We start from the raw sequence: 26,601 nt of genomic DNA, 5'->3' as shown, positions 1-26,601 counted from the left end.
TTTCAGCAGATTTTACTGGAACTCATTTGCTTGAGAAACTGAGAAACTGCAGGAGGTGGTGAGGCAGCGATACACTGAGAGGCAAAGTACTGACAGATATAAACATGGCCGCCGGTTAATGATCCTTTTTCTGTTTGCAAATGAGTGTGTCTGCTGTGAGAAGGACTAAAATCTGTGGGAGGAAGGGGCCCAGGACGAACACTGTAACTTCCTCCTGTTATTCCTGCACTGCTAGACTTTTATTAGCATCGCGTCTGCGTTCTTTCACTCCTCAGTCCTTAGAATGTCTACATTTCAAATACTGTCTGAGATCCTAACACCTGGAAGGTCATTCAAAACCCGAAAATGGACATTTTCATCTTTTCAACATAAAAGCATAAATCATTTCGCCATTAAAAATTTAAATCTAAAAGTACAACACACCCCAACAACAATCGACTCATACATCACACACAACATCTGGATATCTGGATGCATCGAAAGTCAAGGCATCTTCGCAATCTTGATTATTCATCCATCCATCTTTTAAAAAGCTTTGCTGGCTGAGGTTCTGTGCTGTCAGCTCTTTACCGGCCCAGTGAGCGGCCCTGCTGTAGTAGTTTTATTGATCACTCTGGCTCGTAGACAGGTCTGCTTTGTGCTGATGCCTTACCTCTTTATTAATTAATATTCTTCACCTCAGCTCTTTATTATGGAGCATTTCGCTCCCTGATAATGGTGCCCTCTTGAACTGTCTGGTCTCAGAGAGGAGCTCAGTAAAGACACACAAACACACACTGTATAACCTGTGCAGGTATGGGACAGAGCGCCTCGCCCCCCTCCTCGCTTATCGCTCAGAGAAAACTTGCGGCAGTTCCTCTTTCAGATGAGCTAAACTCGCTGTAATGCAAAGTGAGTCATCACATAATAGGTCTATTGTGAGGTTCAGTGAACCTGACTGACAGCTACAGCACACAGAGAGGGTGGTAGCTCTAAATGTACATACAGTGACATCGAATAATAATGCTGAACAAGAATTGACAGTGAAAGAACCAAAGTTTGATACGTACATGTAGTATTTCTTAGCCGATTTTTCATTATTTCAAAGACTTTTGGAGAAGAAAATAAAACTCAGAATATTAACAATGTTATTGAGGTAATAATCTCTCTTTCCATAACTGAATAAACAAGCTGTTCTTAGAGGAAAATAAGGCCCCAGGAAAAATGTTTGACGCTAGAGAGGTGGCAGGGTCTGCCACATATAAACAAAGTAAAACAGTATGAAACTGTGTTGTCCTTTAAGGTCAGTTTATTTATTCAGTCATGAAAACTAGGAGACTTTGTTTATTTTGTTTGCTTGGGCATAAAAAATTCAGTCAGTGAAGATCATTCTCTTCTGATTAAACTGTCTTGCCTAAAACTACGTAGTGCTCCTTTAAAGACCTGATAAAGTAAAACAATTCTAAAAACTACAATGATAAAGTAATTTATGGATAAAGAAACTCTGACAATGCCCCAAATTTAATCTCCAATATGAATTCCAGTTTGAAACAACTGTTCTGGAGAGACCTCTCCTCTTAAAGGTGCACTGCGTAGTTTTATAAAGGGAAATTCAAACTCAGGATGGTAATATGAAAGTACTAACACAAACTCAGACATATTTATTCAATATATTTCCATAAAATAATAAACAAACGGTCCTCAGAGGAGAATAAGGTCCCCAGAGCACTGGGGAGCACAAAGGGAACTACTTAAAAGGTAAACAAAGTGAACTGTGTTGACCTTTGAGGACAGTTTATTATACGAAAATCAAATCAGTGAAAAATAAAGGTGCATTATGTAGTTCTAGGGAGGAAATTTACACCAAAAGAAAAATCTTCAGTGACTGTTTTTATGGCTAAACAAACTAAATCAACAAACACTTGTTGTTTTCATGACTGAATTAACAAATTGATCTTAAAGGAGAACACGCTCTCATACTGTATTACTGTGTTTATATTTGGCGGACCCTGCCACCTTTCTAGCCTTGAACAGTGTGTTCTGAGGACCCTTTTTTCCTCTTAAAACAACTTCAGTTAGGGAAAGAAATCTATATTTCTGAGTATTTTCTGCTCTTCTTACATATACATAAAGCTGTAATCACCTCCTGGTGCCAATATTAAATCTATACCGGTCACATTTTAACCTTTGAAGTGTAAAATGTGCAGCTCCACGTCAGTAAAATGCTCCTAATATGTTTTTAATTTAAATTCAACTTCACATGACCTTTAGATTCTGATATGACTTCCAGGTGCAGCTTATACAATGCTGTTATTCTTCATAGACTCGTTATTTGATTCCAACAACGTAACAGCCAGTTTATAAGCAGAACATGTGTCTGTTTTTTAAAGGACAACTTACAAAGTATCCCTGTCCCCGGCCTGAGGGTGAGCACTGCATCCAAACATGACGGGTGCATCAACATGGCTTCAGCTGCAGCACCCCTCGCCTGACGCTCCCTGCAGAAACACCGCGGCTAAATGCGGAGTGAGTGTGACTGACAGGAAAACGACGCCCAAAGTAGAAAAACAGTAAAAGAGGCTTCATGTTTGCTGCCAGTTTCGGTGGAGCCCCGCACCGCACCGCTGTCCCCGCATCTCCCGCCCCGCCGCCGCCGTATGCATGCACCCCCAGCGGCTCCCTCCCTCCCTCCACCCCGCGGCTCCTCACCTTCCTCCTCTCCCATGCGTTCGTCCTTCCAGGTGCAGCAGAGCAGCATCAACCTCATTCACTCTCCGACACCGAGCTCCGGGAGAGAGCCAGCCGCCTCTGGTCGACAGATAACCGGTGTCCGACCACCACCGCAGCCCGCCCGGCGGTCGTGTTGCTGTGCGTCGGTTCTCTCCCTGCGGCGCCCCCCCTCCCCTCCTCATAGAAACTCTCTCTCTCTCTCTCTCTCTCTGTATCTCTCTCTCTCTCTCACTCACACACACACACACACACGCACACACACACACAGCTTCTTCCTCCAGCACGTTTCTGCAGCGCTTCATTCAAGAGAGCTGCTGACCAATGAAGCTGCAGAGCCGGGGAGAGGAAGACACGAGCCCGCCAACCAGCAACACTCCCCGGTTAATGAATGCGTGTGTTGAGGGGCGGGAGGAGGGGTCAGGAGGGAGGCAGTGCAGTCATGGAGGGGTTAGTGACAACAGGATAACTACTAATCTATCACAAGTTAATGCTTTTATTGTCAGATATTTGCCAATTTCAGTAAGAAAGGCAACTTTGTTTGTCGCTTAAAGGCGCAATATGTAAGAATTGGCCGCCTGTTCTGTTCAATGCATGCTCGAATCTAAAAGGGAGGGGAGGGGGCAGCCTAATACCAGAATGAATTGCAGCTAAATTTTGCTGCCATTAGCCGTTAGCTCGGTTAGCAATGGAGCTAGAGGTCCAGTCAGTGAGCTTTGACTACTGTGGGGGAATGCTGGTGTTTGGTTAGCATGCTGACTTCAGTAGAGATCGACTCGACGTCATACAAAAACGACGTAAAGCCAAAACTGTCATTTCTGCACATTCTCTTGATCGTTTTAGTTATAAAGACGGTTCCCAACCAGAATCAGCGACTGCTGCTGTGAAGAACTTTGCTTTGTTTTGGAAGCCAGTGACAGAGAGACCCAGGATAGATCGCGATGAGGTCATGTATTTATGTGACTTTATATGTGGTTGAACCTGAGCACAAGCATTTATTATATCTGTATGAAAATAGCCGTCTTATCACTGATGGTCTTGTTGGCTGTTACAGGTCATTTATAATCATCAGGGGAATCACGCGACTGTTTCATAAATACTTCAAAGTTCCTCATAGTCACTTTTTCAACTAAAGGTGTTATATATTGCATCTTTAAAGGGTCAAATAAAGCAGAATATGGGATGAAAGCCGCTGAAATGGCACTGGGGGTGAGAGAAAATAAGTTAAAATGCTCGTTGAAGAGGAAGAGATATTTAAAGAGTAAAAGGTAAAACCAGTTGAAATGTTAAAAAGGAAGGATTACAAGGCAAGTCCACTAATTTTCACCAGCAGAAATCCTTTTGTGGCTCCAGAGGAAGCTGTGCCTCATCTGATAAAGTGCCTCCACTGATGTCATCCAGTGGCTCAGCTGCATTGTGGGTAAGACAGCTACCAGGTTTTGAAAACAGCTCCCGGAGGGTTCTGATCAGCTTTGCTTCCACTCTGGCTACTTGCAGTATTTTAGTGAAAAAAATTCCCTTGTGGCCCAAAATAGCATTTTTCCAACAAACCCCTGTTATAAAAGAGACGCAAAACTGCTGAAACTCAACAGGATGAACATCCCCTGTGGTATAAGATAAAATACCTGGGCTGTTGTCACAGTTCCATAGTGACTCTGTGGTATTTCTGACGTGAGAGAACATTATATAAGTGATGGAACAACAGCGTAAGCTATTTCTACAGGACTGCAGAACATGGGTCAGTGGTTCTCCCAGGAGACCTTCAGAGAACAGCAACATGAGTTCATTATTTCTGGCTGGCACAACAAGCACAGAGTTTAAAGTCATTGCTGTGGCATAATATCTGTCCTTAATCTGGGTTTGTTTTCATTACAGTCAAGAGCTCGACCAAATCACACATATCAGATTTTAAAGTACCCTAAATCCGATGGCTCCTGATTTGTTTTACCCCGTGGAGGAGAAAGTAAAGATCTGAAGTGGTCCAAAGAGACAGTACTGAGCTCCAGATATTATTCCTGTCTGGAATGTGGTTTATAACAAACTGGTCTACCAGGACACCCTGGACCAGGTGGTTTTGATCAGCTCACAGGTCAAGCTGCTGCTGCTGCTGCTGCTGCTGCTGCTTTGGTATGCACTTCACTTAGATAAATCAAAACAAAGGCAGACACAAGATCTTTTAACGCATTTTATTTTGTTACTTAAGGAAGCAAATAAAATGCTGGGATATCCGGGAACAAGTCACATGTGTGTCGTGGAAATATAAAAAGTGCAAAACCACACTGTTCCTCCTTATAAAAACAGTTTTAAATAAAGATGAAGAGTATCCCACGGCACATAAGACATGGTCTGACCCAGCGAGGCTCAAAGACAGTTCTTACACAGCACCGAGTGAAGGAACCAAAGCCAGCTAACATCAAATTAGTACAAAATACAGTACACAGTTACAGAAAGAGATGGGGACACTCTGCGACAGCGCTCATTAACCTTTGGTCAGTAAGCCATGTTTTAAAAGCAGCTCAAGTAGATGAAGAACGATGGGAGCTTATGCCTCACTTAAAGTCTTATTCTGTATTACAGTTCTACACAGTGAATAAATGCCAAAGCAAAAGGATTGTTCTTGTTATCGGTTCACACATTCCTGATAACGATAAAGCTATGAGTCAAAGCATGGTGCAAAAAAAAATCTTGAATAATCACAAAGTACATGAATGTAAATAACTGCTGCGTTGAGACTAAACATTCGGAGCAGAATAAGGCGCTCAATCTCAGACGTTAGGGCACATAATCAAACACTCATACATACATAATGTACATGCCAAAGTAGTATCTCAATTTCAATCGACTCGGAGCTAAAGTCAACACTGCTTTCTCGTGTTTTTTTTAAACATCCTGTGATGAATGAATCTCTTTTTGACTGTCTTCCTCAGAGTGGAGAGTGCTCTTCATACATCACAAGTTTTGGCAACACAAAAAACGCTGAGAAAACTGAACTGCATAGCAACTAGAATCAGCAAAGTTACTGAGAGCAGATGGGTTGGCCAGAGCCCCAGTTCCCGCTGCTTTATACCCAGCAGGTCTAAAAATAGCAGCGGAGAGGTCGGGAGCCAGAGACGATGCTGAGATTGGCCAGATTTCATCAGTCTTTGGACGAGCCATGACCAAACCCAACACCTTTGTGTCGTGGCAGAGAGGTGACGAGCTCTGCACTGCTGCGTGGGCTCCGACACTGAGGACGCTTCACCTTGCTTTAAACCGAAAGGGAAATCATTCATAGGTCACATTGGCGGCCGATTTGGTTCAGACAGTCTTTCACACAACAGTACAACAAAACACACATACACGCACATTCATGCACAGGAACAACACATGGTGACACAAATGCACTCTTTGTATTGTAAGTATTCTGGTGTAGTACAGAGAGTTAAAGATGATTACCACGTTAATGATTAAAGGCACGGTCAATAACATACGTCACATCAGAACGTGTACAAAATTCTGGGTCGGTGGGTTTGTATAAAAACAGACGTTGAAGTCAAGTAAGTAAACTAATAAAAAAAAAAAAAAAATCTTTACACGATATCTAATGGGTTTTTTTTTGCATATAAAATGTACATTCTAGATCATGCAGTAGCACCATGGTTTCTTGAGGTCACTGTGGATCTCAAGAGATCCTCTACTTCCTCCTCCCACAGTATTTGCCCTGGCATCCTGCAACGCCACCTGCAGCAGAGACCAGCAGAGTCACAGTTTAGTCTTTTCACTAGAGAGGGTTCATACACATACAGCCTATGTATTTGTTATTTGTGTATCAGGCTTGTGAGTGTTACACTGCTTTAACACAGGGCAAAAAAAAAAAAAACATCTGGCTTTTGTCTTAAATGTCTTTGTCTTGAATGTGTTCAATCAGTATTTAAAAAAAGCTTCAAATGACTCCAGCGGCTATTGGAGACACCTGGGTGTACACGCTAATGTTTGCCTCTTTTCTGGCACAATGATTTGATGTAGGTTGAAGTTTAGGCTACTGGCTTGTTAATGCTTTTAAATCCATTTCTGTTACAGCTTGAACATGTTTTAGTCGGCACTGAGTTTGAAAGAAAAACTGTGAAGTGAGAGACAGTTAGTGGCTGCTGTGTCACTAAACTGAGCCTTGCTACCAAGCTGCCGTACAGCATTGTGCAGGTGCAACTCTCAACAGAGATGAAAAAGAAGTGAGATGTCTCACTTCATTGAAACTACAGTTATCAGATCTGGAAAAAACGTGTCTTATTCAGAATACGTCCAGAAGACTTTTTAACGTCTTCTGGATGTAGTCTGATGAGGTATATGATCTGCTGTTCCTCGTTTCCCAGCACATTTGTGATGACAAAAATCACACACAAGAAAAAAAACATTTACATTTTTAGTAGTGCGTTTAAAAAACCTGATTATACATATATTGGTGTTTTACCTCTGTAGAGCCCTCCTCCTGCACCACCGAGGAAACCCTGCAATGGACCGTACTTGGCTGCTTTGGCTGCGAAGAAAAAAAAGAAAAAGAACAGCCCATCAGATCTGTTTACTTTCCCTAAAAAAAGCTCCTCTGGTGTTCTGCTGGTATGACTTAGTGAAGTTAACAACTAGCTGACATGTGGTGTTTGACCACATCATCCATCCAGCTATATACCAGCAGCCAGTACAGAGCTACTCACATGATTTGAGTGGTTATCCAACTGTGTTTGAAAGGTCATTGATGTATGAAAGAGAGACAGCTATGTTTTCAGGTCCATACTTTTATTTTGGGTGTCTACTAGAATATGTTTGCATGCTTTAATGCAGTTCTAGTTCACTGGCTCACACACAAGTCTTGAAGTCAGGGCCAACTGGTTGTTACGGGAGCAACACCAGATTTCATATCCCCATAACATCTGAAATAACTTTCATGAAAAATTAAAATTAGTATCCTTCATTCATTTGGCAGAGCGATTTTGTTAGTTCCTATCTGTGTAAGAGAAGACCATCTCTCTTTACATTTAAATGCACCATTACAGTCCATCAGTAACTCAGTGAGAGTTTAAACTAGTAGTTATCTAAGAAAGCAGACGTGCCTTCCTTGAAATAATCCAGCCTGCAGTAATCTCAGATGGTCAGGAAAAACAGATTATCGTGCGTTCCTACTGGCTGTCTGTACCATCTGCACTGACAGACACACACAGTACCAACACACACTGTTTTCCAATCTCATCCAAATAATCTGACATGTCGTCACCCTCTGCCAACGAGCAGAGAGAGAAATTGGAAGATGTGTTAAATTACAATCATGAAAAGATCGTGTGTTTTCAGAGATGTTAGGAGGTGTTTGTTACCTTGCTGAGGAGTCAGTGGGGCTGGAACATATCCACCTAGACAAACATTAGAGACAAATGAGAGATGAGATGGTTCCATTAGCATTAATGCTAAAGATGAATCCACTTTGGATCTGGTTGATAGGTGTATCCTGGCCAGGATGTGGTGAGGCCAAACTGTTGACATTACAGTAGATCACATGGGAGGCACTTAGATCTGCTGCTAAAGATACACTCAATGGATTCAAGTCACCAGACCTAAACACACAGTCGTGTTATCCAGTTTGTATTTTTGCATTTTCAAGGTGCAAAAAGGTAATCTTAGTTAAAGCCAAGTGGAAGGATATTGTTTGTAGCTCATTTAAGATGTTGAAATTTGATTAAAGTGACTTATGACCGCCTGCACAGCCCATTTTTTTCAGGTGTATTCTGCTAATGGGAGAATGATTGTCTGGAACATCAACATACATAATTTAATTTTCTAATGCAAAGTCAGCCTCCCATGTGTGTCAACAAGCTGAGTGTGAGAAATTAGAATTATAATTATTTCCTGTTAAAATTGAAAAGCCCTCAGTTGCACTTTGCTAAAAGGAATCAAGTCAACAAAAAGTATTTTGTTAATGAATGTATGCCATGTCATAATCATCACAATGATTCAGGACTTTTCAAGTTTAACGTGAGAGATGTGAGTATTGAGGTTACGATCCCTCCACTGTATACCAACTAGTTAAATGGTATGAAATACAGATTTTTGCGTGGGAGTTCACACAGAAACCCACATAGTGTAACTGTGGAGAAACTGGAGTTGCATTGAGTTTAAGTGAAAAGTGTTCGGCATGAAGGGAGAGAAGGGGCTGATGAGCCTTAAATGAAAGACACGAGGTTTCCTTAATTGAACATCAACAATCTCAATAGATTGTGGATGGTACATTTTCCTGTCATTCTGCAGCAGGCCTCCTCTCCCTTTTCATTATGCCCTCAGCTCTATAGGAGGAAGTGATGGGTCAGTTTTCCTGTCCTGTAATGCGTCCAGCTGTGTTACCTGGCTGCTGGCAGCTGTGTGCTAATCCGCCTCCTGATCCGGAAACAAGGACGAAAAGTTAGAGAATTCGTCTGTTCTCTAAATCCTTGTGTTTGTGGGAGGCAGTTTGGATGCAAGCTAACTTATTTGGGTTCATGTTGGGTTCAAGACTCCCGGCAGTAGAAAAATCATCATGACAAACGATTGAATGAATCAGTAACTACAGTGATATACGCATGATAATGGGTACTTTAGATCATAAAACAAATGAAAATCTACATGAACTGAATCAGAATTATCTCCTGTGTGTTCCTATTAAGTCACCATTTGTGTTTCATGTTTTCTCTTCTTAGAAAACTGCAGTCTTACAGCTCGACTTAACTGACCACCACACACATACACACACACACACACACACACACACACACACACACACACACACACACACACACACACACACAGACACACACCATCCTACTACTGTCTTCTTCTCTCGCCTCCACCTTTTTAAGATAAGTGGCTCTATTCTGCCATCTGTCAGGTACTCTTCACTGATTTATGACACTGTCGCTGCTCTTTAAAGGTCACTACACGGAAACCTGTTTACCACCAACACTGTAACAGACTCAGCAGAGAAAGTCCTCAGCAGGAAGTTCAAACATCTGCTGTGTGCAGAACTAGTGCTGTACCTGGGTAGTACTGTTGGGGGTAACCTACACCGTAACCAGGTGCCACAGGAACTCCACCTGTAGAATTAAAAAGCAAATCCATTTATAGGAAAACATCATATAAATCTAGAGAAAACTTTGTACAGTACAGTGAATATGATTATTGACCTAAATTTGTAGAAGCCAATAATTATTCTCCATTTGGCAAACTGTACTGGCAAATGAGGGAAGTTATTAAACCGTCTGTGGAAGCGTTTCACACAGACAAATATCTGTGTGGCCATTGGGAGAAGGATTAGGGCCACGAGTTTTAACAACTAGCCTGCACAGAGTCTGTGGGGAGGTGAGAGGAGGCTGCACTGTCAGCTGTGGCTGTGCGATTACACTCATCCCTCACAGAGGAGGAGCAGGAGGAGGAGGAGAAGGGAGGAGGAGGAGGAGGAGGAGAGGCAGGATCAGACACTTCATGCACAAAGTGTAAAGCGTGTTGTGGACAGTTGAAAAGTGTGTGCCATATTAACCCCATGTTCTTAATCAACTAAAAAAGCAACTAATACCAAAAAAATATTGAACAAACTCACCTGGCTGATATCCTCCACCACCTCCAAGATTGCCGTAACCTGTTCAAAGGTAAGGCAAATAGAGACATCATGATAATATGTGTATTCTCATCATTTTGTGAACATATCATTAGTATTTTTGTTCCTTTAGTTATTGTGATCAGTAGCCAGTGGAGGTCAAAGCAACAACCTCATCCAAACTTCCTCTGGTAGAGTTTTGCTCTTTCAGGGCAGGACTCTCTGGAGGCTCTTGTTATCTTCAAACAGTCACACTTTGATGTTGTACATAAAATTACTAACAGTAATCAGCCTCCATTGGGAAATGTTGAGTTGTTCCGTTGCTCCATTTACAAACTCCTAACGGTACCGTAACACCTCAGGGATTACTGCATCTAGCGGAGCTAGGATTTGGAAAACAGGCTATAAAACTGCCATTGTTAAATATACTACAAGGAGCTTTTAACTGGCTATAAAACAGTGTCAGTTTTATACTAATGCCTCTATATGAACTTCATAAGAAAACGGGAACATCGGCGAGAAGATTAGCTATTTCTGTATAATTATTATAGTTATTCTTAATGCCTGTCAGCAGGTCGGATTCCAATATATCTGGTTTAGATAAAGAAAATCATAAAATTACAAATCACGTGAAGAAAGAGGCTGTTCTGTAGTCTGGTGGTACGGCACCTAACAAATTTACTTCCATAGATGACCCAGCAGAAAATGAAAGTTAATCTCTAGTAGAGTATCGAAGTATTGAACGTTTTGTGCAGCAAACCTTACACCAACAAATTGAAGGTCAAACATCTGCTACAGTCAACAACAGAAGGAAGAACGAAGACTCCCTCATAAAATCTGTCATTATTGTGAGCTGCTAAATTAAGAGCAACTTTATAAACTTTTAAGTTCTTAACAATTTGGTCCTTTTTGTTTATTCGGCATATGCTATTTTAAAATGCCTCATTCTAGTTCCATGTAAGAAACTGTACTGAATATCTTCGAGTAATATCAAATGCGGGAGCAGGGTGGAATACAGCGTATAGATCCTATGAGCTGAGTGCTTGGATCTTCATATACACTGTTACACTACCTGGTTTAGGTGGTTTAGCACCAGCACCACCACCTCCGAGTCCAACTGCAGAGGGATACGTCAACCCACCTGTCACAAGAGACAGAAGACAGGCTCAGATGTGGTAATAAAGAGTCAGATTATCGACTGTAAAGCTGCTCAGGACTGTTAATACTGCCTCCAACAAAACACCCGTTGATTTCCACCATCAGAGTATCCAGCTGGCGTCTCATTCCTGACACTTATCAGCATGTTGGCCAATTTCCTGTACAGGAAGTGCAATGCGATGGCATCTCCAGACCAACTGTCACTTTGAGCACTGGGCATAACGTTTTTCTTTTTTTTTATGTCAGGGGAACATTGTGTATTACTGTCTCCTCTCCTCTCATACATACCCTGACCATAACCTTGATGATATGGCCTGTATCCCCCTGAATTGTGATGACAGAAAAAAGCAGTATTATTCTATGTTGGGTCAACTTGCGCCACAGTTTGTGTCGGGGGCTGGCTCGTCCAAGAAATTGCAATGATTTGAATTATCAATAAAAGAAAGGACCTGTTTCATCTTGAATAAGGAAAATAAGCAGCATTTATGCTTTTCATGCCTCAGATTTTTTTCAAATGACTGACGCCTTTGTGTTCTTAGGGTTCACAAATAAACCACTATTAACGTGTTACATAAAACGTAGGTGTGTTCTGACCTTGATAACCTCCTGCTGCCAGTGGGATTCCAACTCCACCTCCTGCTCCACCCACTGCAACACAAAACCACAACATAGCAGTGTTAGAGCCTTCACGTGAAAAAGAGTATGCAAAGAAGAAATCACCCTTTGAATATATTTTGGATGGAGTGTTTTGTTCAAAGCAGAAATACAGGCACACAAACACACACCTGGAGGTTTCAGAGGCTTTGCTCCGGGCAGAACTCCAGCTCCAGTTCCGGCTCCAGCTCCAGTGCCGGTACCAACACCATAGGGAACTAAAGCACAGAGAGAATCAAAGTAACAGCCACTGCAGTTTAACTTACAAATGTTAAATAGAAGATACTGTTTAGAGAACTTACGTCCATAGGGTCCACCATAGGGATAGCCACCGGCGCCTGGAACAAAACCTGCTCAAATGCATTTGGAGTAAAAGTGTTAATTTAACAGCAGATTCTCCATCACAATGAGGAATGAAAGTGTCTCCATGATCCATGCGGACTTCACCCTCTCCAGTGACATCTAAACAATTAGATTAGCTTCAGTGAGAACTTAAAAAAAACAAACACTTGTTTTTTAGTTCAAGAACCAGTAAATTGGTTTTGGAATTGTGGAGGAAATGGAATAGAATAATTTACAATTACTGTAGGTGTTCATCAGTATACTTTCACCTGAAACTAAGAGGGGGAACGATTGTTTTACCATTTGTTTAATGTATGTGTTAAAAGCTGGAATTCAATGTGTGTCTGTTTTATTGTCTTGTAAGGATGCTCCCGAAACAAATCAAATTTCTCTCTGATCTTGATATTTGACTGATTGAGTTGGACAAAACAAAATGCAGTAGTAACACCTTGAATTTGGTCTCATGTCCATCTCAGGTAAAATAGTGCACAACAGCAAAAACACCCTAAAACTGCAAAACCTGCAGGTACACAAAACTGATGACTGTTCAGTCTGCTGGAGGAATAATTGGGCAGCGAAAGTCATGATACAGCTTTTATTTATGTATTAACTGCGCGTTTATCGATTCAAGTTGAATCATTACCTGTCTAAACAGAATGTGCACGGTAAGATAAATGGAGCCGTGTGTGATAGCATGATATATAACATATAATAGGATCGTACAAAGTGTATTAATGAGAGTAGTGCTTTGACTTTGAGATGATGAGGTTTGACAGAGCGGATTTGTGTGTCTATGTATTGTGATGTTTGGAAGATCTATCAAGGGCAGCAATAATCTGAAGATCTTATACTGTTTTAATATAAATACAGGTACAAATCATATGAAAGAAGTGGTTAGATGTTTGCAGACACTGGGTGACATCAAGAAGTTCCTTTTTTCATCATTTCACAGATAATCTTCAGATATACGACTGGGTTATTTTTCTGCTACAGCGTCACATAGATGACAGAAGTATTCTTATGGTATTACTGAATATTCAGGACAATTTAATATCTATTGTGTGGCAATGGAATGAGCAAGATCTACTTAATGAATAAAAACAAAAGATAGGGAGGTATGTTGCACATTTTACACATTATTACACATTATAATTAATCAAGATTTAACTACATCAACAAGATTTTGTTGCCTTTTGAACGTAAATATCAGCCACATTTACCTGGTTTGGGTGGTTTGCCGCCTGTTCCAACACCAACACCTGAAAACAGCCGCAGTGTCATTACAATTCACAGAGTGCAGCAGAGACAAATGACCAGAGCTGCTGTGTTTGTATTTATCTCCACCATGTGGCCAGATATATGCATTGAATCCAATTAAGTTTCAATAACAAAACATGCTTGAGGGCTACAAACAACATGGAATTATTAAAGAATTCATATTTGTCTACCTCCGGGTTGTTGGACTCCGGTCCCAGCTAAATGAGAGAGTAGAGACCAATAAATGAACCATCTTACGCTCTATACTGTAAAATGTGATAACTAATTCATACAAATGAGCCAGAGGACAAAAATAGCAACACACACAACACAAGGAACCTGTTTCAAATGTTAGGAAGGAAAAGCAGAGCTTGTCAAAGGAAGAAAATCTTGTGCTGGATGCAGCCAGAAGGAAAAAACAGCAGCATGATAAACCTGAATACAACGGCAAATATTGTAAATACAACAATAACTGAACTGCATCAAATGACTCTGATTATGATTATGAAACTGCTTCTTATTAAGACTTTTAACACATAATATTCGATTTTCAGTTATAATTTGTTTATACAGGGATTCTTTGAAGTTTCAAAGTCACATGACCAGATAAACAATGAGGTTGACGATGGGGTGCAATATTACATTGTAATCCTGCTGATACTCATTACATGTACGTGAAGGACCTCTCTTAGTAAGTGTGGTATCTTTTCCTTTCCTTAATTTCCATAACTGAAGTGTACAGGCAGCACATATTACCAACCACAGATTCAAACATAGGTTGTCTATATGACCTGGCTGAACCTGTACCAACTAAAACACATGTCGAGTTAACATCCAGCATAAAGTAAAAGTAGGTTTAACAGCACAAAACACTACCTAGAGTCAGTGTAAACTGATTAGTGGCACACAATGAACACATGCACCAAAGAAAAGGAAAACTGATCTTACCACCAGAGGGTGCTGGAACACCTGCTCCACCTGTGACACGCAAAGCAGTTAAAGATTAAAGTCAAAATCTGTGCAAATTAATAGCGTAATGAGTGTTTCATGGTATATCTCAATATCAGAGAAGTTTTACATATTTACCAACACTTGTGCCAGCTGTGAAATTAAAAACATATCATAAAGTAAATATGCAATATATTAGTACATTATTCAGTATGATTGATTATAAACAATTTCATGTGTACAACTCACCACTAGGCTGAAGAATTCCACCAGAAACTGTAAAACAGTAAGAAATAAAAATACATTAAAACAAGACGAGACATAAAGCAGAATTAAATCAAGTGAAAAAAAATGCACTGATATTGAACCCACCGCCTGTTTTCACACATCCACCACGAGGGAGCGAAGCGCAGAAGAGAAAACAAAAAGCAAAATTATTCAGACTGTCTTATATAATGTTGCATGAATCTAGTTAATTTGTATGTTTGGTTTGGTTTAATCAATACTACAGCAATATACAGCTGCTGTAATAATGAAACTATAACACAGAACCAAATTTCATATGCTGGAGAGGGAAGGTACATGAAAACAAATAGGAACAAAAAGAACAAGACGTACAAGATCTTTCAAACTAATACATCTATCATCAGGAGAAAATCGTGCTAAAAAAATCTACTGAAAGGTGAAATTCTATAGCAGGGGCTTCACAGTTCATATATATATATATATATATATATATATATATATATATATATATATATATATATATATATATATATATATATATATATATATATATATAACTATAAAAAAGATAAAATATCACATATCATTTGACTTGACCCTGGAAATATGACAAAAACCCTGCTGTAGAACTTGAACTCACGCATAGTATCACACGGCATTCCAATATCAGTACTTCTAAATCACTTTTAAATGATCTAATAAGATCTGCTATTGTCTAGAAATTAGAACTATTCAATGCATGAAAAGCAATCCATCAAGCACAGAGAGCTGTTAGTAAAAAGGAAAGGAGTGCACAACATAACAGTGAGGGAGCGGCAGGGACCAGACAGGCTGTATCAACTTCTCTGTCAACACTACATGCAGCCTGATATTAACAGATTGTGTCTGAAGCAGAGCTGTCACATGTAAATGTTCTTATATCTGACAAAATAAAAAAAAACATCCAAACTGCTTATTAGAGATCATTAGTAATTCTGAAAGAAGTCATTGAATAGTGCCTGTCTTTACAGTCCCAAAATGACAAAGAATACTCCTGGGTTGTATCATCTTTGTATGTTAAAGACAGTTCTATCCAAACAGTATTTGAGAAAATGATCAACTTTATTTAAAGTGTAAATAAGGAATTCATTAATTCTCAAGCTGATTTCTGGTTGTATAAATTAAGAGTACACCCACGTATTTTATAGTAAAACATGCAGATGAAAATACAGCAGCAGGAACTACAGGGAATCCCATAAAGAATTCATCCAAAACACTTCAAGAGGTTGTGGGCGATCCTTTTGTTTACATTTGGATGACAGACTGTGCTTTTAAGATCTTAATCCGTAACTATTAAGATGCCTTAAGAAGCCACCCATGTCGATTTTGGGAGGAGCAATCATATTCACAAATACTGAGTGGACTGTCTGATGCTACGTCAGAGTAGCAAAAACACTACAGCTCAGCTACAATTTGATATACACTAAATACCACAGATTTCACTGGTGAAAGGTTTCATGCAAACAGCAAGTCTTACTGGGCTGTGGAACCTCTGGGGCCTGGCTAATTTCGGCAAGAGGCGTGGGCGCTGCCAAAAGACAACAGGTTCCAGTTTTCATCCATTGCACACAGGTACAGAGTGAGAGAGACTAGAAAAGGTAGAAGCTGTGAAATGAACCCTGATAGTGCCACAGCCGAGAGGCTGTAAGCTAGAGGGGGTCAATAGCTTGTAGCATTAGCAATAAAAACAACATGGACACAATCTGTGGGCAGGAAATATAGCGCTGATGAATGATGGCCTAGCATTTGCGCAATCACCTCAAGATAGAGCACAATCACCAAATTTATATTCTGAAACTAATCTAATATATAATACAAATGGAAATTGCGTTTATCTCTCATCCTCCCAAATGCTGTGTGTAGCTATTGCAAAAGTATGTGTGTGTTAAAACATGTATGAACAGTGAATGTCCTCAGAAAAGTATTGTCATTTCAGTGTACCTGGTTGAGGAGTTCCAGAAGGACCTGCATCCTTTGCTGTTAAAGCATCAAACAGATTATTCAAGATGCAAATGAGGTTCATCTAAGAAAATAGGGGAAAAACCACATTGAGAGCTTTACCTGGTTTTCCAGGAACACCTGTTCCACCTGGTACCAGAACAGCAGAACCATCTGGAACGCCACCGACGCCTGTGCCTGGAGTAGCTCCTGGCACAACAAGTCCCTCTCCGGTAACGCCTGATGAGAGAGGCACACGTGAGGTCAGCAAACTGATGGTCTGTGAAGACATCCACATACTGCCAATTCCATGTGACCACTACGCTCAAAGAGCTACAGAACCACATCCTCAGAAAGTAGTATGAGCAGATCTACTTTCATGTCCAGGCATAAAAGCTTTTCCAAATCCTACTGACACAACTAGCTCTACCGGAGATGGTGAAACAGGACCCTCTCCTGGAGACAGGCCAGGGAGAGGAGCCTGCTGGTGGGTGCCTGATTGCCAAGTCTGTGCCCATGAGGCTCAGTCAGGCTCAGCCCAAGTTATAGACCCACAACCCCTCTGCCAAATGTTCTGCAAGGATCAGGTGCAAGTTGAAGAATTGGTTGAGACAAGGAATGCCACCACTCTCATGGAGAGTTGATGTGGGCGGTGCAGTTATACAAACTAGATATAGTCAGGTTCACCTTTACGCATAGCACTGGCTCTGGAACATCTGGAAATGGCCTGGACTTTCTGTCAGCTACCTCACTTTAGGATGGATGGAAATGATCTGACAAAATGATTATCACAGTTACTGTACTATAAAACTTCTCTTACCATATTTCGGTGGTTTCACACTGCTTGGAAATCCTGAAAATAACATAGCCTCATCATAATCTTCATCATGACACTTTGTCAGTTTGTATAACGTCACATAGGTTATTATTATCTTTCTGAAATTAATACTAGTGATGATGACAATGGTTAAATAATAGTACTTCCACTGTCTTTAAGTACACATGCATATGCAGTACCTCCGGGTCCAACCCCAACTCCCGTTCCTCCTATCCCTGCTCCTCCTGGAACACCTAATAAATTGAAATATAGCAAGTTGCACAATAACCTAAAATTGAGCCCTTCATGATAAAAGCTTTTCACACACAAGAAACTTGGTATGAATGGGTATCAAGGGGTAAAAGATAACGTCAGTAAGAAATTAGATTTGTAATAATTGGTAACTGAGCAGATCCTATCTCAAGTTATACACTTTGGGATTTTTTTTAATTGCCTTTTTTGTGCTTGTGTTCTTATTTACTGTACCGTATTTAGCAGCTTTTGCAGCAGCAGAGTATTGTCCACCTCCTAGTCCTCCACCAGGAACTCCTCCTGCTCCTCCCAGTCCTCCTGCTCCTAGCCCAGCACCAGCTCCTTATCATAAATGATGTCAATCATTATTTACACTTAATAAAGTCTAATATTTGAAAGAATAAGATAAAGTAAATAGGAAACCAGATTTGCAATCATTGAAACCTGCACATTTCCTATCAAAGTTACTTTATTCACAAGAAAATGTCTTTGAATGTCTTGTATTTGTGTTTGTGCTTAATTCACAAACCATATTTAGCAGCTTTTGCAGCAGCAGAGTATTGTCCACCTCCTAGTCCTGCACCAGGAACTACTCCTGCTCCTCCTGCTCCTCCAAGTCCTCCTGCTCCCAACCCACCTCCAGCTCCTCCTAAAACACCTTATTAAGTAGAAAATGGGCAAGTTGCATTATTAGATCACAGCTAATAGAATCTAACAGTTAAGAGGATGTACAGTTCTTATCAGAATTAGTTAATATTATAATAGAATGTTTCTGAATGTGTGGTATTTGTGTTGGTGCTTAGTCATAATACCATATTTAGCAGCTTTTGCGGCAGCAGAGTATTGTCCACCTCCTAGTCCTCCACCAGGAACTCCTCCTGCTCCGCCTGTCCCTCCCAGCCCTCCTGCTCCTAACCCAGCACCAGCTCCTCCTAAAGCTCCTAATTAGAAATTATTTCAATCATTATTCACACTTAATAAAGACTAATATGTGGAAGAACCAGATAAAATAAATGAGCAACTAGATTTGCAATCATTGAAATCTGCACATTTCCTATTGGAGTTACTTTATTCACAAGAAAATGTCTTTGAATGTCTTGTATTTGTGTTTGTGCTTATTTCACAAACCATATTTGGCAGCTTTTGCAGCAGCAGAGTATTGTCCACCTCCTAGTCCTGCACCAGGAACTACTCCTGCTCCTCCTGTCCCCCCGAGCCCTCCTGCTCCTAACCCTGCTCCTGCTCCCCCTGGTACACCTATTTCAGAGAAATGGAGCAAGTTACATCATGAGTTTACAGTTAATCAAACCTAATAACATGTAGGATGAGTTACAGTAATTATTTCAAACCATACCCCACTAATCAGAATATAGTTATACAAGATAAAATGTCTCTGAATGTGCAGTATTTATGTAATTTTCATGCTTATTTCTGCTACCCTGTCCTCCTTTACCTACCTGCATACATTTTACACAGAAACATGTTAAAATTAGTCAAAAAAATGTTTAAGATAATATTAAAAACTACATCTTACCATATTTTGGGGGTTTGACTCCAGTACCATAACCTGTCAGGAGGCAACATAGCGTTTGTGACTGAGATTAATAAAAAATCGTATTTAATGACAAAAACAGCAGAAGCGACCTTTTTGTTTACACTGATATATAAAATTTAACAACTTACCACCGTAGCCGCCGCCACCACCACCGCCAGGCAGTAGCCCACCTGCTCCTCCTGGAACTCCACCTCCACCGAGGCCTGCTCCTGGGACTCCTGTTGTGGAGTGGATAAAGAGCTACGTTACAAATGAAAGTTTACACTTTGGACAGAAGAATTTGTTAACCCCTGTCATTAACTTCTGAGCAAGCCAGGCTCAATCTTCCGTAGGTCGTGACTGTTGCATTGCATTTATAATTATAAAGAAGCTCTCTCCAAGGTCAAACAGACTACTACACCGCCCTCATTGGAGACCAGCAAAATAACCCCAGAATGTTGTTCTCCACAATTAACTGACTCCTTAGACCCCTCGATGTCCCCCACCTTTCTGGTGCCCCTGACCTCTGCTTCAAGTTCCTGGACTTCTTCCAGGAAAAGGTGGCTACCATTCACCAGCAACTCCTGGCATCTGCCACCACCCTACCACATGCACCTCTGACACAGATAGTTGATCCTCCCACTGTTCGCCTGCCCCAGTGCTCTCTCTCTCTTGTGGACTCTATTTCTGTTGCTAAGTTGGTCTCCCAGGCCAGAGCCTCCACCTGCTCTCTGGACCCCATGCCAACAACTCTGGTGAAGTCTTGACTGCTTGCCCTGTGCCCCCTCATGGTGGACATTATCAACTCATCCCTAGAATCTGGCATGGTACTGTCCATCTTCAAAATTGCGTCAGTCACCCCCATCCTCAAGAAGCCATGTCTGGACCCAGATGACTTACATAACTACCGGCTGATCTCCAACATTCCTTTCCTAAGCAAAATCCTGGAAAGAGCAGCTGCCGCCCAACTCCATCAGCACATGTCCAACCATGAGCTCTATGAACCCCTTCAGTCTGGTTTCAGGGCACGCCATGGCACAGAAACTGCACTCATCAAGAACACCAACAACCTCCTCATCTCTGCCGATTCTGGCCATATCAGTATTCTGATCTTCCTGGACCTCTCTGCAGCGTTCGACACAATCTCCCTCACCATCCTCCTCACCCGCCTATCTGACTACCTTGGCCTCACCGGTAAAGCACAAACAAAAAGGACCCAGTTTGTTACCATTGAAGACTCCAGTTCCACCACAGCTCCAGTCAACCAAGGTGTGCATCAAGGCTCTGTGCTTGGACCCCTCCTCTTCACTATCTACATGCTCCCCCTTGGTCAGAGAATTCGCAAACACGGTCTCAACTTCCACCCCTATGCTGATGACACTCAATTATATCTCCGCGCCAAACCATCCACCCAGCTATTGCCCCAGTCAATTGTCAGCTGCCTGCACGATATAAAACTCTAGATGACATCAAATCAACTCAAACTAAACAACAATAAAACAGAGCTCATGGTTGTGGCCTCCAAGGAGCTTCTCCAGAAGGTTGGCGATCTTCTCCTGGACGTGGACAGCTGCTCTATCTCCCCATCCACTGAAGTCTGCAACCTGGGTGCCATCCTTGATTCCATGCTATCCTTTCAACCCCACATAAAATCCATCACAAAATCAGCTTTTTATCACCTTAAAAAACATCTCCAGACTCCAGCCCTCCCTCTCCAAACCTGTGGCTGAGACCCTCATCCATGCCTTCATCACCTCTTGCCTGGACTACTGTAATGGATTCCTGTCTGGGCTCCTTTCCAAAACCCTGGACAGGCTCCAGTATGTGCAGAACTCTGCTGCCAGGGTCCTCACACGCACCAAGCCCTGGCAACACATCACCCCGACTCTCATTCGCCTTCACTGGCTCCCAGTCAAATCACGCATCACTTATAAAATTCTGCTCCTGACCTATAAATCTCTCCATTCCCTGGCCCCCCAATATCTGTCTGACCTCCTCCACCCCTATACCCAGTCTCAGAAGCTGCACTCACCAGGCACACACCAGCTCTCCATCCCTCACACCAAACTGCAAACCCTCGGTGACAGAGCTCTCTGTGTGACAGCCCCCACTCTCTGGAACACTCTCCCAGCTGAAATCCGCAAACATACAGTACTTCTCTGGAGAACTTCAAAAAAGACTTAAAAACCCATTAATAAGGCCTATCAGCACTAGGTTCAGCCCCAACAATCAACTTTTCTAGTTCTTTATCTTTTTTGTATTTTTATTTATCCATCTATTCTTTGTTTTGTTTGTTCCACTCTGTTAAGCATCCTGTGTACTCTGAAAGGTGCTATATAAATAAAATGTATAATAATAATAATAATAATAATAATAATTATTATTATTATTATCATCATAATTATTATAAAATGTTCTGCATAAAAAGTAGTGTGTAGTGTCAAACGATAAGGATCACAATCTCACCGTATTTAGGAGGTTTAGCACCGGCTGCCAACGCTGCAACACAAAATGTTGAGTTTAGAAAACAAACTTATACTAGATTTAATTTTTTTTTTATGTCGGGTTGAGCATGCTTACACCCATATCCTGGTAAAAATGGGACTCTTCCAGGGATTCCTCCTCCACCTACTCCACCACCTGGAACCCCCCCTGTACCACCTGGACCTTTAAAGCAAAAAGTAATCGTGTAATCATCCACATTCACTTAAAACTCTATGTAAAATGCAATGATTTTATTTTTTATTTTCAATTTCAGTTACCATATTTAGCAGCTTTAGAAGCAGGAGAGTATCCTCCACCTCCCAGTCCTGTTACTCCAAGTCCTCCGCCTCCGAGTCCTGTTCCTCCATGTCCTCCGCCTCCGAGTCCTGTTCCTCCCAATCCTCCAGCTCCTGTTGAAGGCACATTTATTTCCCCATACAACTGGCACTATGGTTTCACATATGACATTTGTTTAATGAGCAGATCTTAACATTGCTACAGTTGTACCCCTGCAACTGAGGGGTGCCTTTTCCTTCTCCTGTGCAAACTACATAAGCCGATGCATGAAACATCACTTTTCTGAAACCTCTACTAATATTGCAATGGTGGGTACCAGGTTTGAACATGGTCAAGTCAGTACAGCTGCTGGGTGTTACAAAGAGCTATTGATTCTGATTAACTCTCAGCAGCTCTCTGTCATAAGACTCGAGATCCACTCACATTACCAAATAACTTGTCCGATAATCTATAATTACCACATTTAGCAGCTTTAGCAGCAGCAGAGTAACTTCCTGTTCCACCCAGTCCCCCTGCTCCTCCTAATCCTCCACCTCCATGTCCTCCTGCTCCTCCTGTTCCTCCAAGTCCCCCCACTCCTGCGCCATAATCAAGCAACTCAAATCACATTGTAATCCTTTTGCAGCCAAAAATAATGTCTGTAAGAACATTTTTTTTTAGAAGAAAAAGAATAGGATTTGATCTTAAATTGACAGAAAGAACATTTCCATACCATATTTAGCAGCTTTAGCAGCAGCAGAGTATCCTCCTGCTCCACCCGGTCCTCCATATCCTCCTGTCCCTAATTGTCCTCCTGTGCCTCCATATCCTCCTGGCCCTAATTGTCCTCCTGCCCCTCCAAGTCCTTCAGTGCAGATAGCCAATCAAGGGGAAGACAAAACATAATTAAAACATAACTATCCAACATGGAGTAAGTATCTTATCATCTTAAGGACTTTACAAGTACAAATATTAGAGCATAACATAATGTTAAGTCGAGTGCAAATGATAATGCAATTTATACATCATACCATATTTAGCAGCTTTGGCTGCCGTCTGTGAATATCCAGACACTGGTAATCCCCCTCCTGGTACTCCAAGTGGTGCCCCTCCTGGTAGTCCTCCTGGTACTCCTCCTGGTACCCCTCCTGGCACCCCACCTGGTAGAACAAACAGTACAATAAAAATTGAGAATTCTTACTTACGTCTTTTTAACATACAGGATGAGTGAATAGGTCGTGTGTGACAATATCATTTAAAATTTTCGTATATGATCCAAAAAAAGCCAACCAAAAATAAAACATGAAAGTTCTCACCATATTTAGCAGCCTTGGACAAAGATCCATATCCTGCTGAAAGTAAATGTAAACATCTTTTTTAAAGCATGCTGGTGAGGCTCAAGGAATGGCAATGTCTTTGGTTTAGAGCATTCACACTAATAATGAAAGGTGACAATGTTTAGCTGGGCCTGACATGCTATTAAGGCTATTGGTAAGGATCTAAGATTGGCAAATGTATCTTTTTATTTTCCACTATGACACAATTCTGCATTCTGGTGTGGATGAACTTTACAATCATGAAATAGACTTTCAGTTTAGGTAGTTCTTTTTTCATGTCTGTTGTGAGATATTATACCTCCTGGAACCTGCCCTGGGTACAGTCCACCAGTGCCACCAACTCCCCCGCCGACACCACCAACACCGACACCGCCTACACCGCCTACACCGCCTACACCGCCTACACCGAGCAGAGAACACAGACTTTATGTGCTGTAGACAACTTGAAACCTTTAAACTTGTAAATAAGAAAGGATATTCTTGGTAATGACAGTGGTAGGATACCATATTTAGCAGCTTTAGCCTGAGCAGGTGAGATCCCCCCATGCCCCACTCCTGCAGAATGAATTTTAAAAAATGCAAAAAAAAGTTTTCTACCTTTCCGCTCCATATTCATTAATAGTTCATTTGTAAAAACACACCAGTTCCAACAGGATAACCAGGCTTTGTCCCAACGCCAGCTTGTCCTCCGGGAAGTCCAGCACCACCATTACCAAAACCACCATAACCTGTAAGATTGTAATGTGACACATCATTAAATCCTGGATTCCCACTTATGCCACAGTCAGATACACAAAACAAAAAGATATGCACCATAAGGTAGTTTGCCACCTCCAGGTTTTGCTCCATAGCCACCTGAAGAAAATAGAAAAAAGAAATACAGCTCTTGAGAAGATTGCACACATTATTATATGCTTAAACACAAGTACTGAAATAACATTTCTAATATAATTTATCTGGGTTCAAATGCAGTGTTTCAAAATACATGAAAACAGCTGTTCACAACTACATTTAATCATTAAAGAGGTAAGTGGGTCCCAGCAACAGTTAAGATTGAAGCCAAGTAGTTCATTGCTACAGCAGAATTACAGTATGCCTTTCAGTGTGTTTGTGAACGGCTGCATTTTTGGCATCATGCATTGTTTGATTTGTAGCACCTGGTGGTTACAGAGAGTGATTTAATCATTGGTTAACTTAATCACGGCTGGCCTGCACCACAGAAAAGACTATAGATAGCAGTGAAGCAGTACCATTTGCCTCCTGTCTGCAGCTTGTTTTCCTCTATCGCAGAGCACTTATCCAAAAATAACCAATCAACAAGCCGTGTTTAGAGAGTAATTGCTCTGTAGAAATCTAAGGGAGATCAGATTCTTGAGATGTACGAACGAAAACATCTCATGTATTTGGAGATACACTGGTTTAAAATGACTGAAGACTGTGATAAGATGTCTGGCCACTCTCCCTCTCTCTCCATTTTTACCATCATTATCTCCTCTTAACCATCAAATATCATTTCAGTGATTGTGCAGCTGTAATTTCATGATAACAATGACAAAACATATGTGTCTACGAGGACATATAAGTCGGCAAGATAACTCAATTTCAGCAACGTTATGTAGCGTAGGGAATCTCTAAAAAGCAGGCAATGGAGGCAATGTTGTGCTTTTGGGGCCATCAGAAACAACAGAACAAAAAAAGAGCCTTTCTGAGGCACCATAGACAAACATCTCTCTTTAGGTTCAACCAGTGATGAACCCGTCATAGGAAACCTTAGGGCAGTACCAATAGAAGTGCCCAATGGTTATCAGGCCATAAGGCAGGTAAGACTGTCTGTATGCTGGAAAAACAGGAACTGTGACAAACTGTCACTATCAACAAATGTCATATAAAAATAAGAGTGTAACTTGCGGATTACAAGGTAGCTGTACCTTGTTGTTTGGGTGATTTGAGGGGGTATCCGTGAAACACTCCTGGCTGCATGGGGCCACCATACCCGCGACCTCCTGTGTTGAAGGATATCAGTTAAAATTCTGATCAGCAATTACCAATAATATGGACAACATTACAAATATATTTGTTTGGAATACGGCATTAATCATGAATAAAGTTACCTGGTACTTGACCCCCTTGTCCTCCACCTCCAACTGTATAAGAAAAATCACAATCAGACTCACAGATGAAAGAAGAGGTTCAAACAGATAAAGACCATTTTTGGATGTAAAACAAAACCAACTCTTTTTCATTTTATTAATTGAATGTATTTATTAATCGACCTTTGGTTTTGTGTTCTACGTGTTCCATTATTAATAAGGTGTATTGTTTCACCTTTGTAGAACTGAAGTATTTAGTGTTTTTTATTTCTAAAATAAAGGCAGCACACTAAGACTAAATCTAAACCTTACTTGATTTAGGACTGAGGCCAGTGCCAGTGGCCACCCCGGGCAGAACTCCTCTACCACCAAACCCTGCAGAAGCAAAAAGCCGCATTAAATCCTTACAAAGTGCTTCATTGCAAAAGCGCCGATCCTTCAGACAACTAGTTACAAATAGTGTCTGAGTTTAATCAGTGAAAGAGAGACAAACCATTTCCTGGCACCAGTCCACCTTGATAAAGTCCAGGCACACCCACACCTGCCACAGACAAAGAGAGGATATTACTGCACGTCTGCATCCACACTTATATAAATGTGGGAGGGATCTGTGATGCATTAGGAGTCATAATGTTGACCTGGAAATTCATAGGCCTGTCGATCATTATGACAAAACACAACAAAAGGAACGAGACAGGAAGCAGCCAAAGCGGGCGTGTGCTGCTGGCACAAAACTGACATTTACTGTCATCGTTTCCGATCACAAAAGAGATCATGTTCTGACACTTAAAGGAAAACGTACAAACTGAATACATAAATTCTTGTGTATCATTTCTATTTGCTCTTTAGATCACATCGTATTAACTGCGCTGTGTTTAAAGGGCAACATAAATAAAGTTGAGTTTATTTTAGTTGCAGTACTGTTTGTAGGTGTT

General features: G+C 41.1%; 2 protein-coding genes across 24 annotated transcripts in view; both read right to left on the bottom strand.

Annotated features, from left to right (window-relative positions):
* Positions 1 to 3,079, bottom strand: part of limk1a (LIM domain kinase 1a) — a 56,332-nt gene extending 53,253 nt beyond the window's left edge. The window contains exon 1 of the mRNA XM_030397659.1: positions 2,689 to 3,079. Coding sequence (XP_030253519.1) covers positions 2,689 to 2,746 — 58 coding nt within the window. The 5' untranslated portion in view covers positions 2,747 to 3,079. The remainder of the gene's footprint in view (positions 1 to 2,688) is intronic.
* A 1,798-nt stretch (positions 3,080 to 4,877) lies between these two features.
* The window catches only part of elna (elastin a), a 53,990-nt gene continuing 32,266 nt past the window's right edge, over positions 4,878 to 26,601 (bottom strand). Inside the window, exons 10-51 of one of the 23 annotated variants that reach the window (XM_030438627.1) lie at positions 26,160 to 26,207; positions 25,979 to 26,041; positions 25,688 to 25,720; positions 25,505 to 25,579; positions 24,390 to 24,431; positions 24,218 to 24,304; positions 24,080 to 24,131; positions 23,875 to 23,984; positions 23,556 to 23,591; positions 23,271 to 23,399; positions 22,973 to 23,104; positions 22,242 to 22,373; positions 22,060 to 22,146; positions 21,946 to 21,978; positions 19,629 to 19,718; positions 19,480 to 19,512; positions 19,074 to 19,202; positions 18,758 to 18,886; positions 18,475 to 18,603; positions 18,180 to 18,284; positions 17,894 to 17,947; positions 17,697 to 17,729; positions 17,000 to 17,116; positions 16,880 to 16,915; positions 16,416 to 16,466; positions 15,026 to 15,028; positions 14,903 to 14,929; positions 14,792 to 14,806; positions 14,654 to 14,683; positions 13,897 to 13,923; positions 13,669 to 13,707; positions 12,409 to 12,456; positions 12,238 to 12,324; positions 12,047 to 12,100; positions 11,741 to 11,776; positions 11,367 to 11,435; positions 10,298 to 10,336; positions 9,738 to 9,794; positions 9,070 to 9,102; positions 8,049 to 8,084; positions 7,154 to 7,219; positions 4,878 to 6,426 (exon numbers count right to left, since the gene is read on the bottom strand). In XM_030438627.1, coding sequence (XP_030294487.1) covers positions 6,380 to 6,426; positions 7,154 to 7,219; positions 8,049 to 8,084; positions 9,070 to 9,102; positions 9,738 to 9,794; positions 10,298 to 10,336; positions 11,367 to 11,435; positions 11,741 to 11,776; positions 12,047 to 12,100; positions 12,238 to 12,324; positions 12,409 to 12,456; positions 13,669 to 13,707; positions 13,897 to 13,923; positions 14,654 to 14,683; positions 14,792 to 14,806; positions 14,903 to 14,929; positions 15,026 to 15,028; positions 16,416 to 16,466; positions 16,880 to 16,915; positions 17,000 to 17,116; positions 17,697 to 17,729; positions 17,894 to 17,947; positions 18,180 to 18,284; positions 18,475 to 18,603; positions 18,758 to 18,886; positions 19,074 to 19,202; positions 19,480 to 19,512; positions 19,629 to 19,718; positions 21,946 to 21,978; positions 22,060 to 22,146; positions 22,242 to 22,373; positions 22,973 to 23,104; positions 23,271 to 23,399; positions 23,556 to 23,591; positions 23,875 to 23,984; positions 24,080 to 24,131; positions 24,218 to 24,304; positions 24,390 to 24,431; positions 25,505 to 25,579; positions 25,688 to 25,720; positions 25,979 to 26,041; positions 26,160 to 26,207 — 2,678 coding nt within the window. In that variant the 3' untranslated portion in view covers positions 4,878 to 6,379. Of the gene's footprint in view, positions 6,427 to 7,153; positions 7,220 to 8,048; positions 8,085 to 9,069; positions 9,103 to 9,737; positions 9,795 to 10,297; positions 10,337 to 11,366; positions 11,436 to 11,740; positions 11,777 to 12,046; positions 12,101 to 12,237; positions 12,325 to 12,408; positions 12,457 to 13,668; positions 13,708 to 13,896; positions 13,924 to 14,653; positions 14,684 to 14,791; positions 14,807 to 14,902; positions 14,930 to 15,025; positions 15,029 to 16,415; positions 16,467 to 16,879; positions 16,916 to 16,999; positions 17,117 to 17,696; positions 17,730 to 17,893; positions 17,948 to 18,179; positions 18,288 to 18,474; positions 18,604 to 18,757; positions 18,887 to 19,073; positions 19,203 to 19,479; positions 19,513 to 19,628; positions 19,719 to 21,945; positions 21,979 to 22,059; positions 22,147 to 22,241; positions 22,374 to 22,972; positions 23,105 to 23,270; positions 23,400 to 23,555; positions 23,592 to 23,874; positions 23,985 to 24,079; positions 24,132 to 24,216; positions 24,305 to 24,389; positions 24,432 to 25,504; positions 25,580 to 25,687; positions 25,721 to 25,978; positions 26,042 to 26,159; positions 26,208 to 26,601 lie in introns of all 23 variants that reach the window. The other 22 variants (XM_030438619.1, XM_030438648.1, XM_030438613.1 and 19 more) reach the window with 22 other exon arrangements.

The sequence above is a fragment of the Sparus aurata genome, chromosome 2 (assembly GCF_900880675.1).
Source record: "Sparus aurata chromosome 2, fSpaAur1.1, whole genome shotgun sequence".
NCBI lineage: Eukaryota > Metazoa > Chordata > Actinopteri > Spariformes > Sparidae > Sparus > Sparus aurata.
This window is presented reverse-complemented; position numbering and strand designations above follow the sequence as displayed.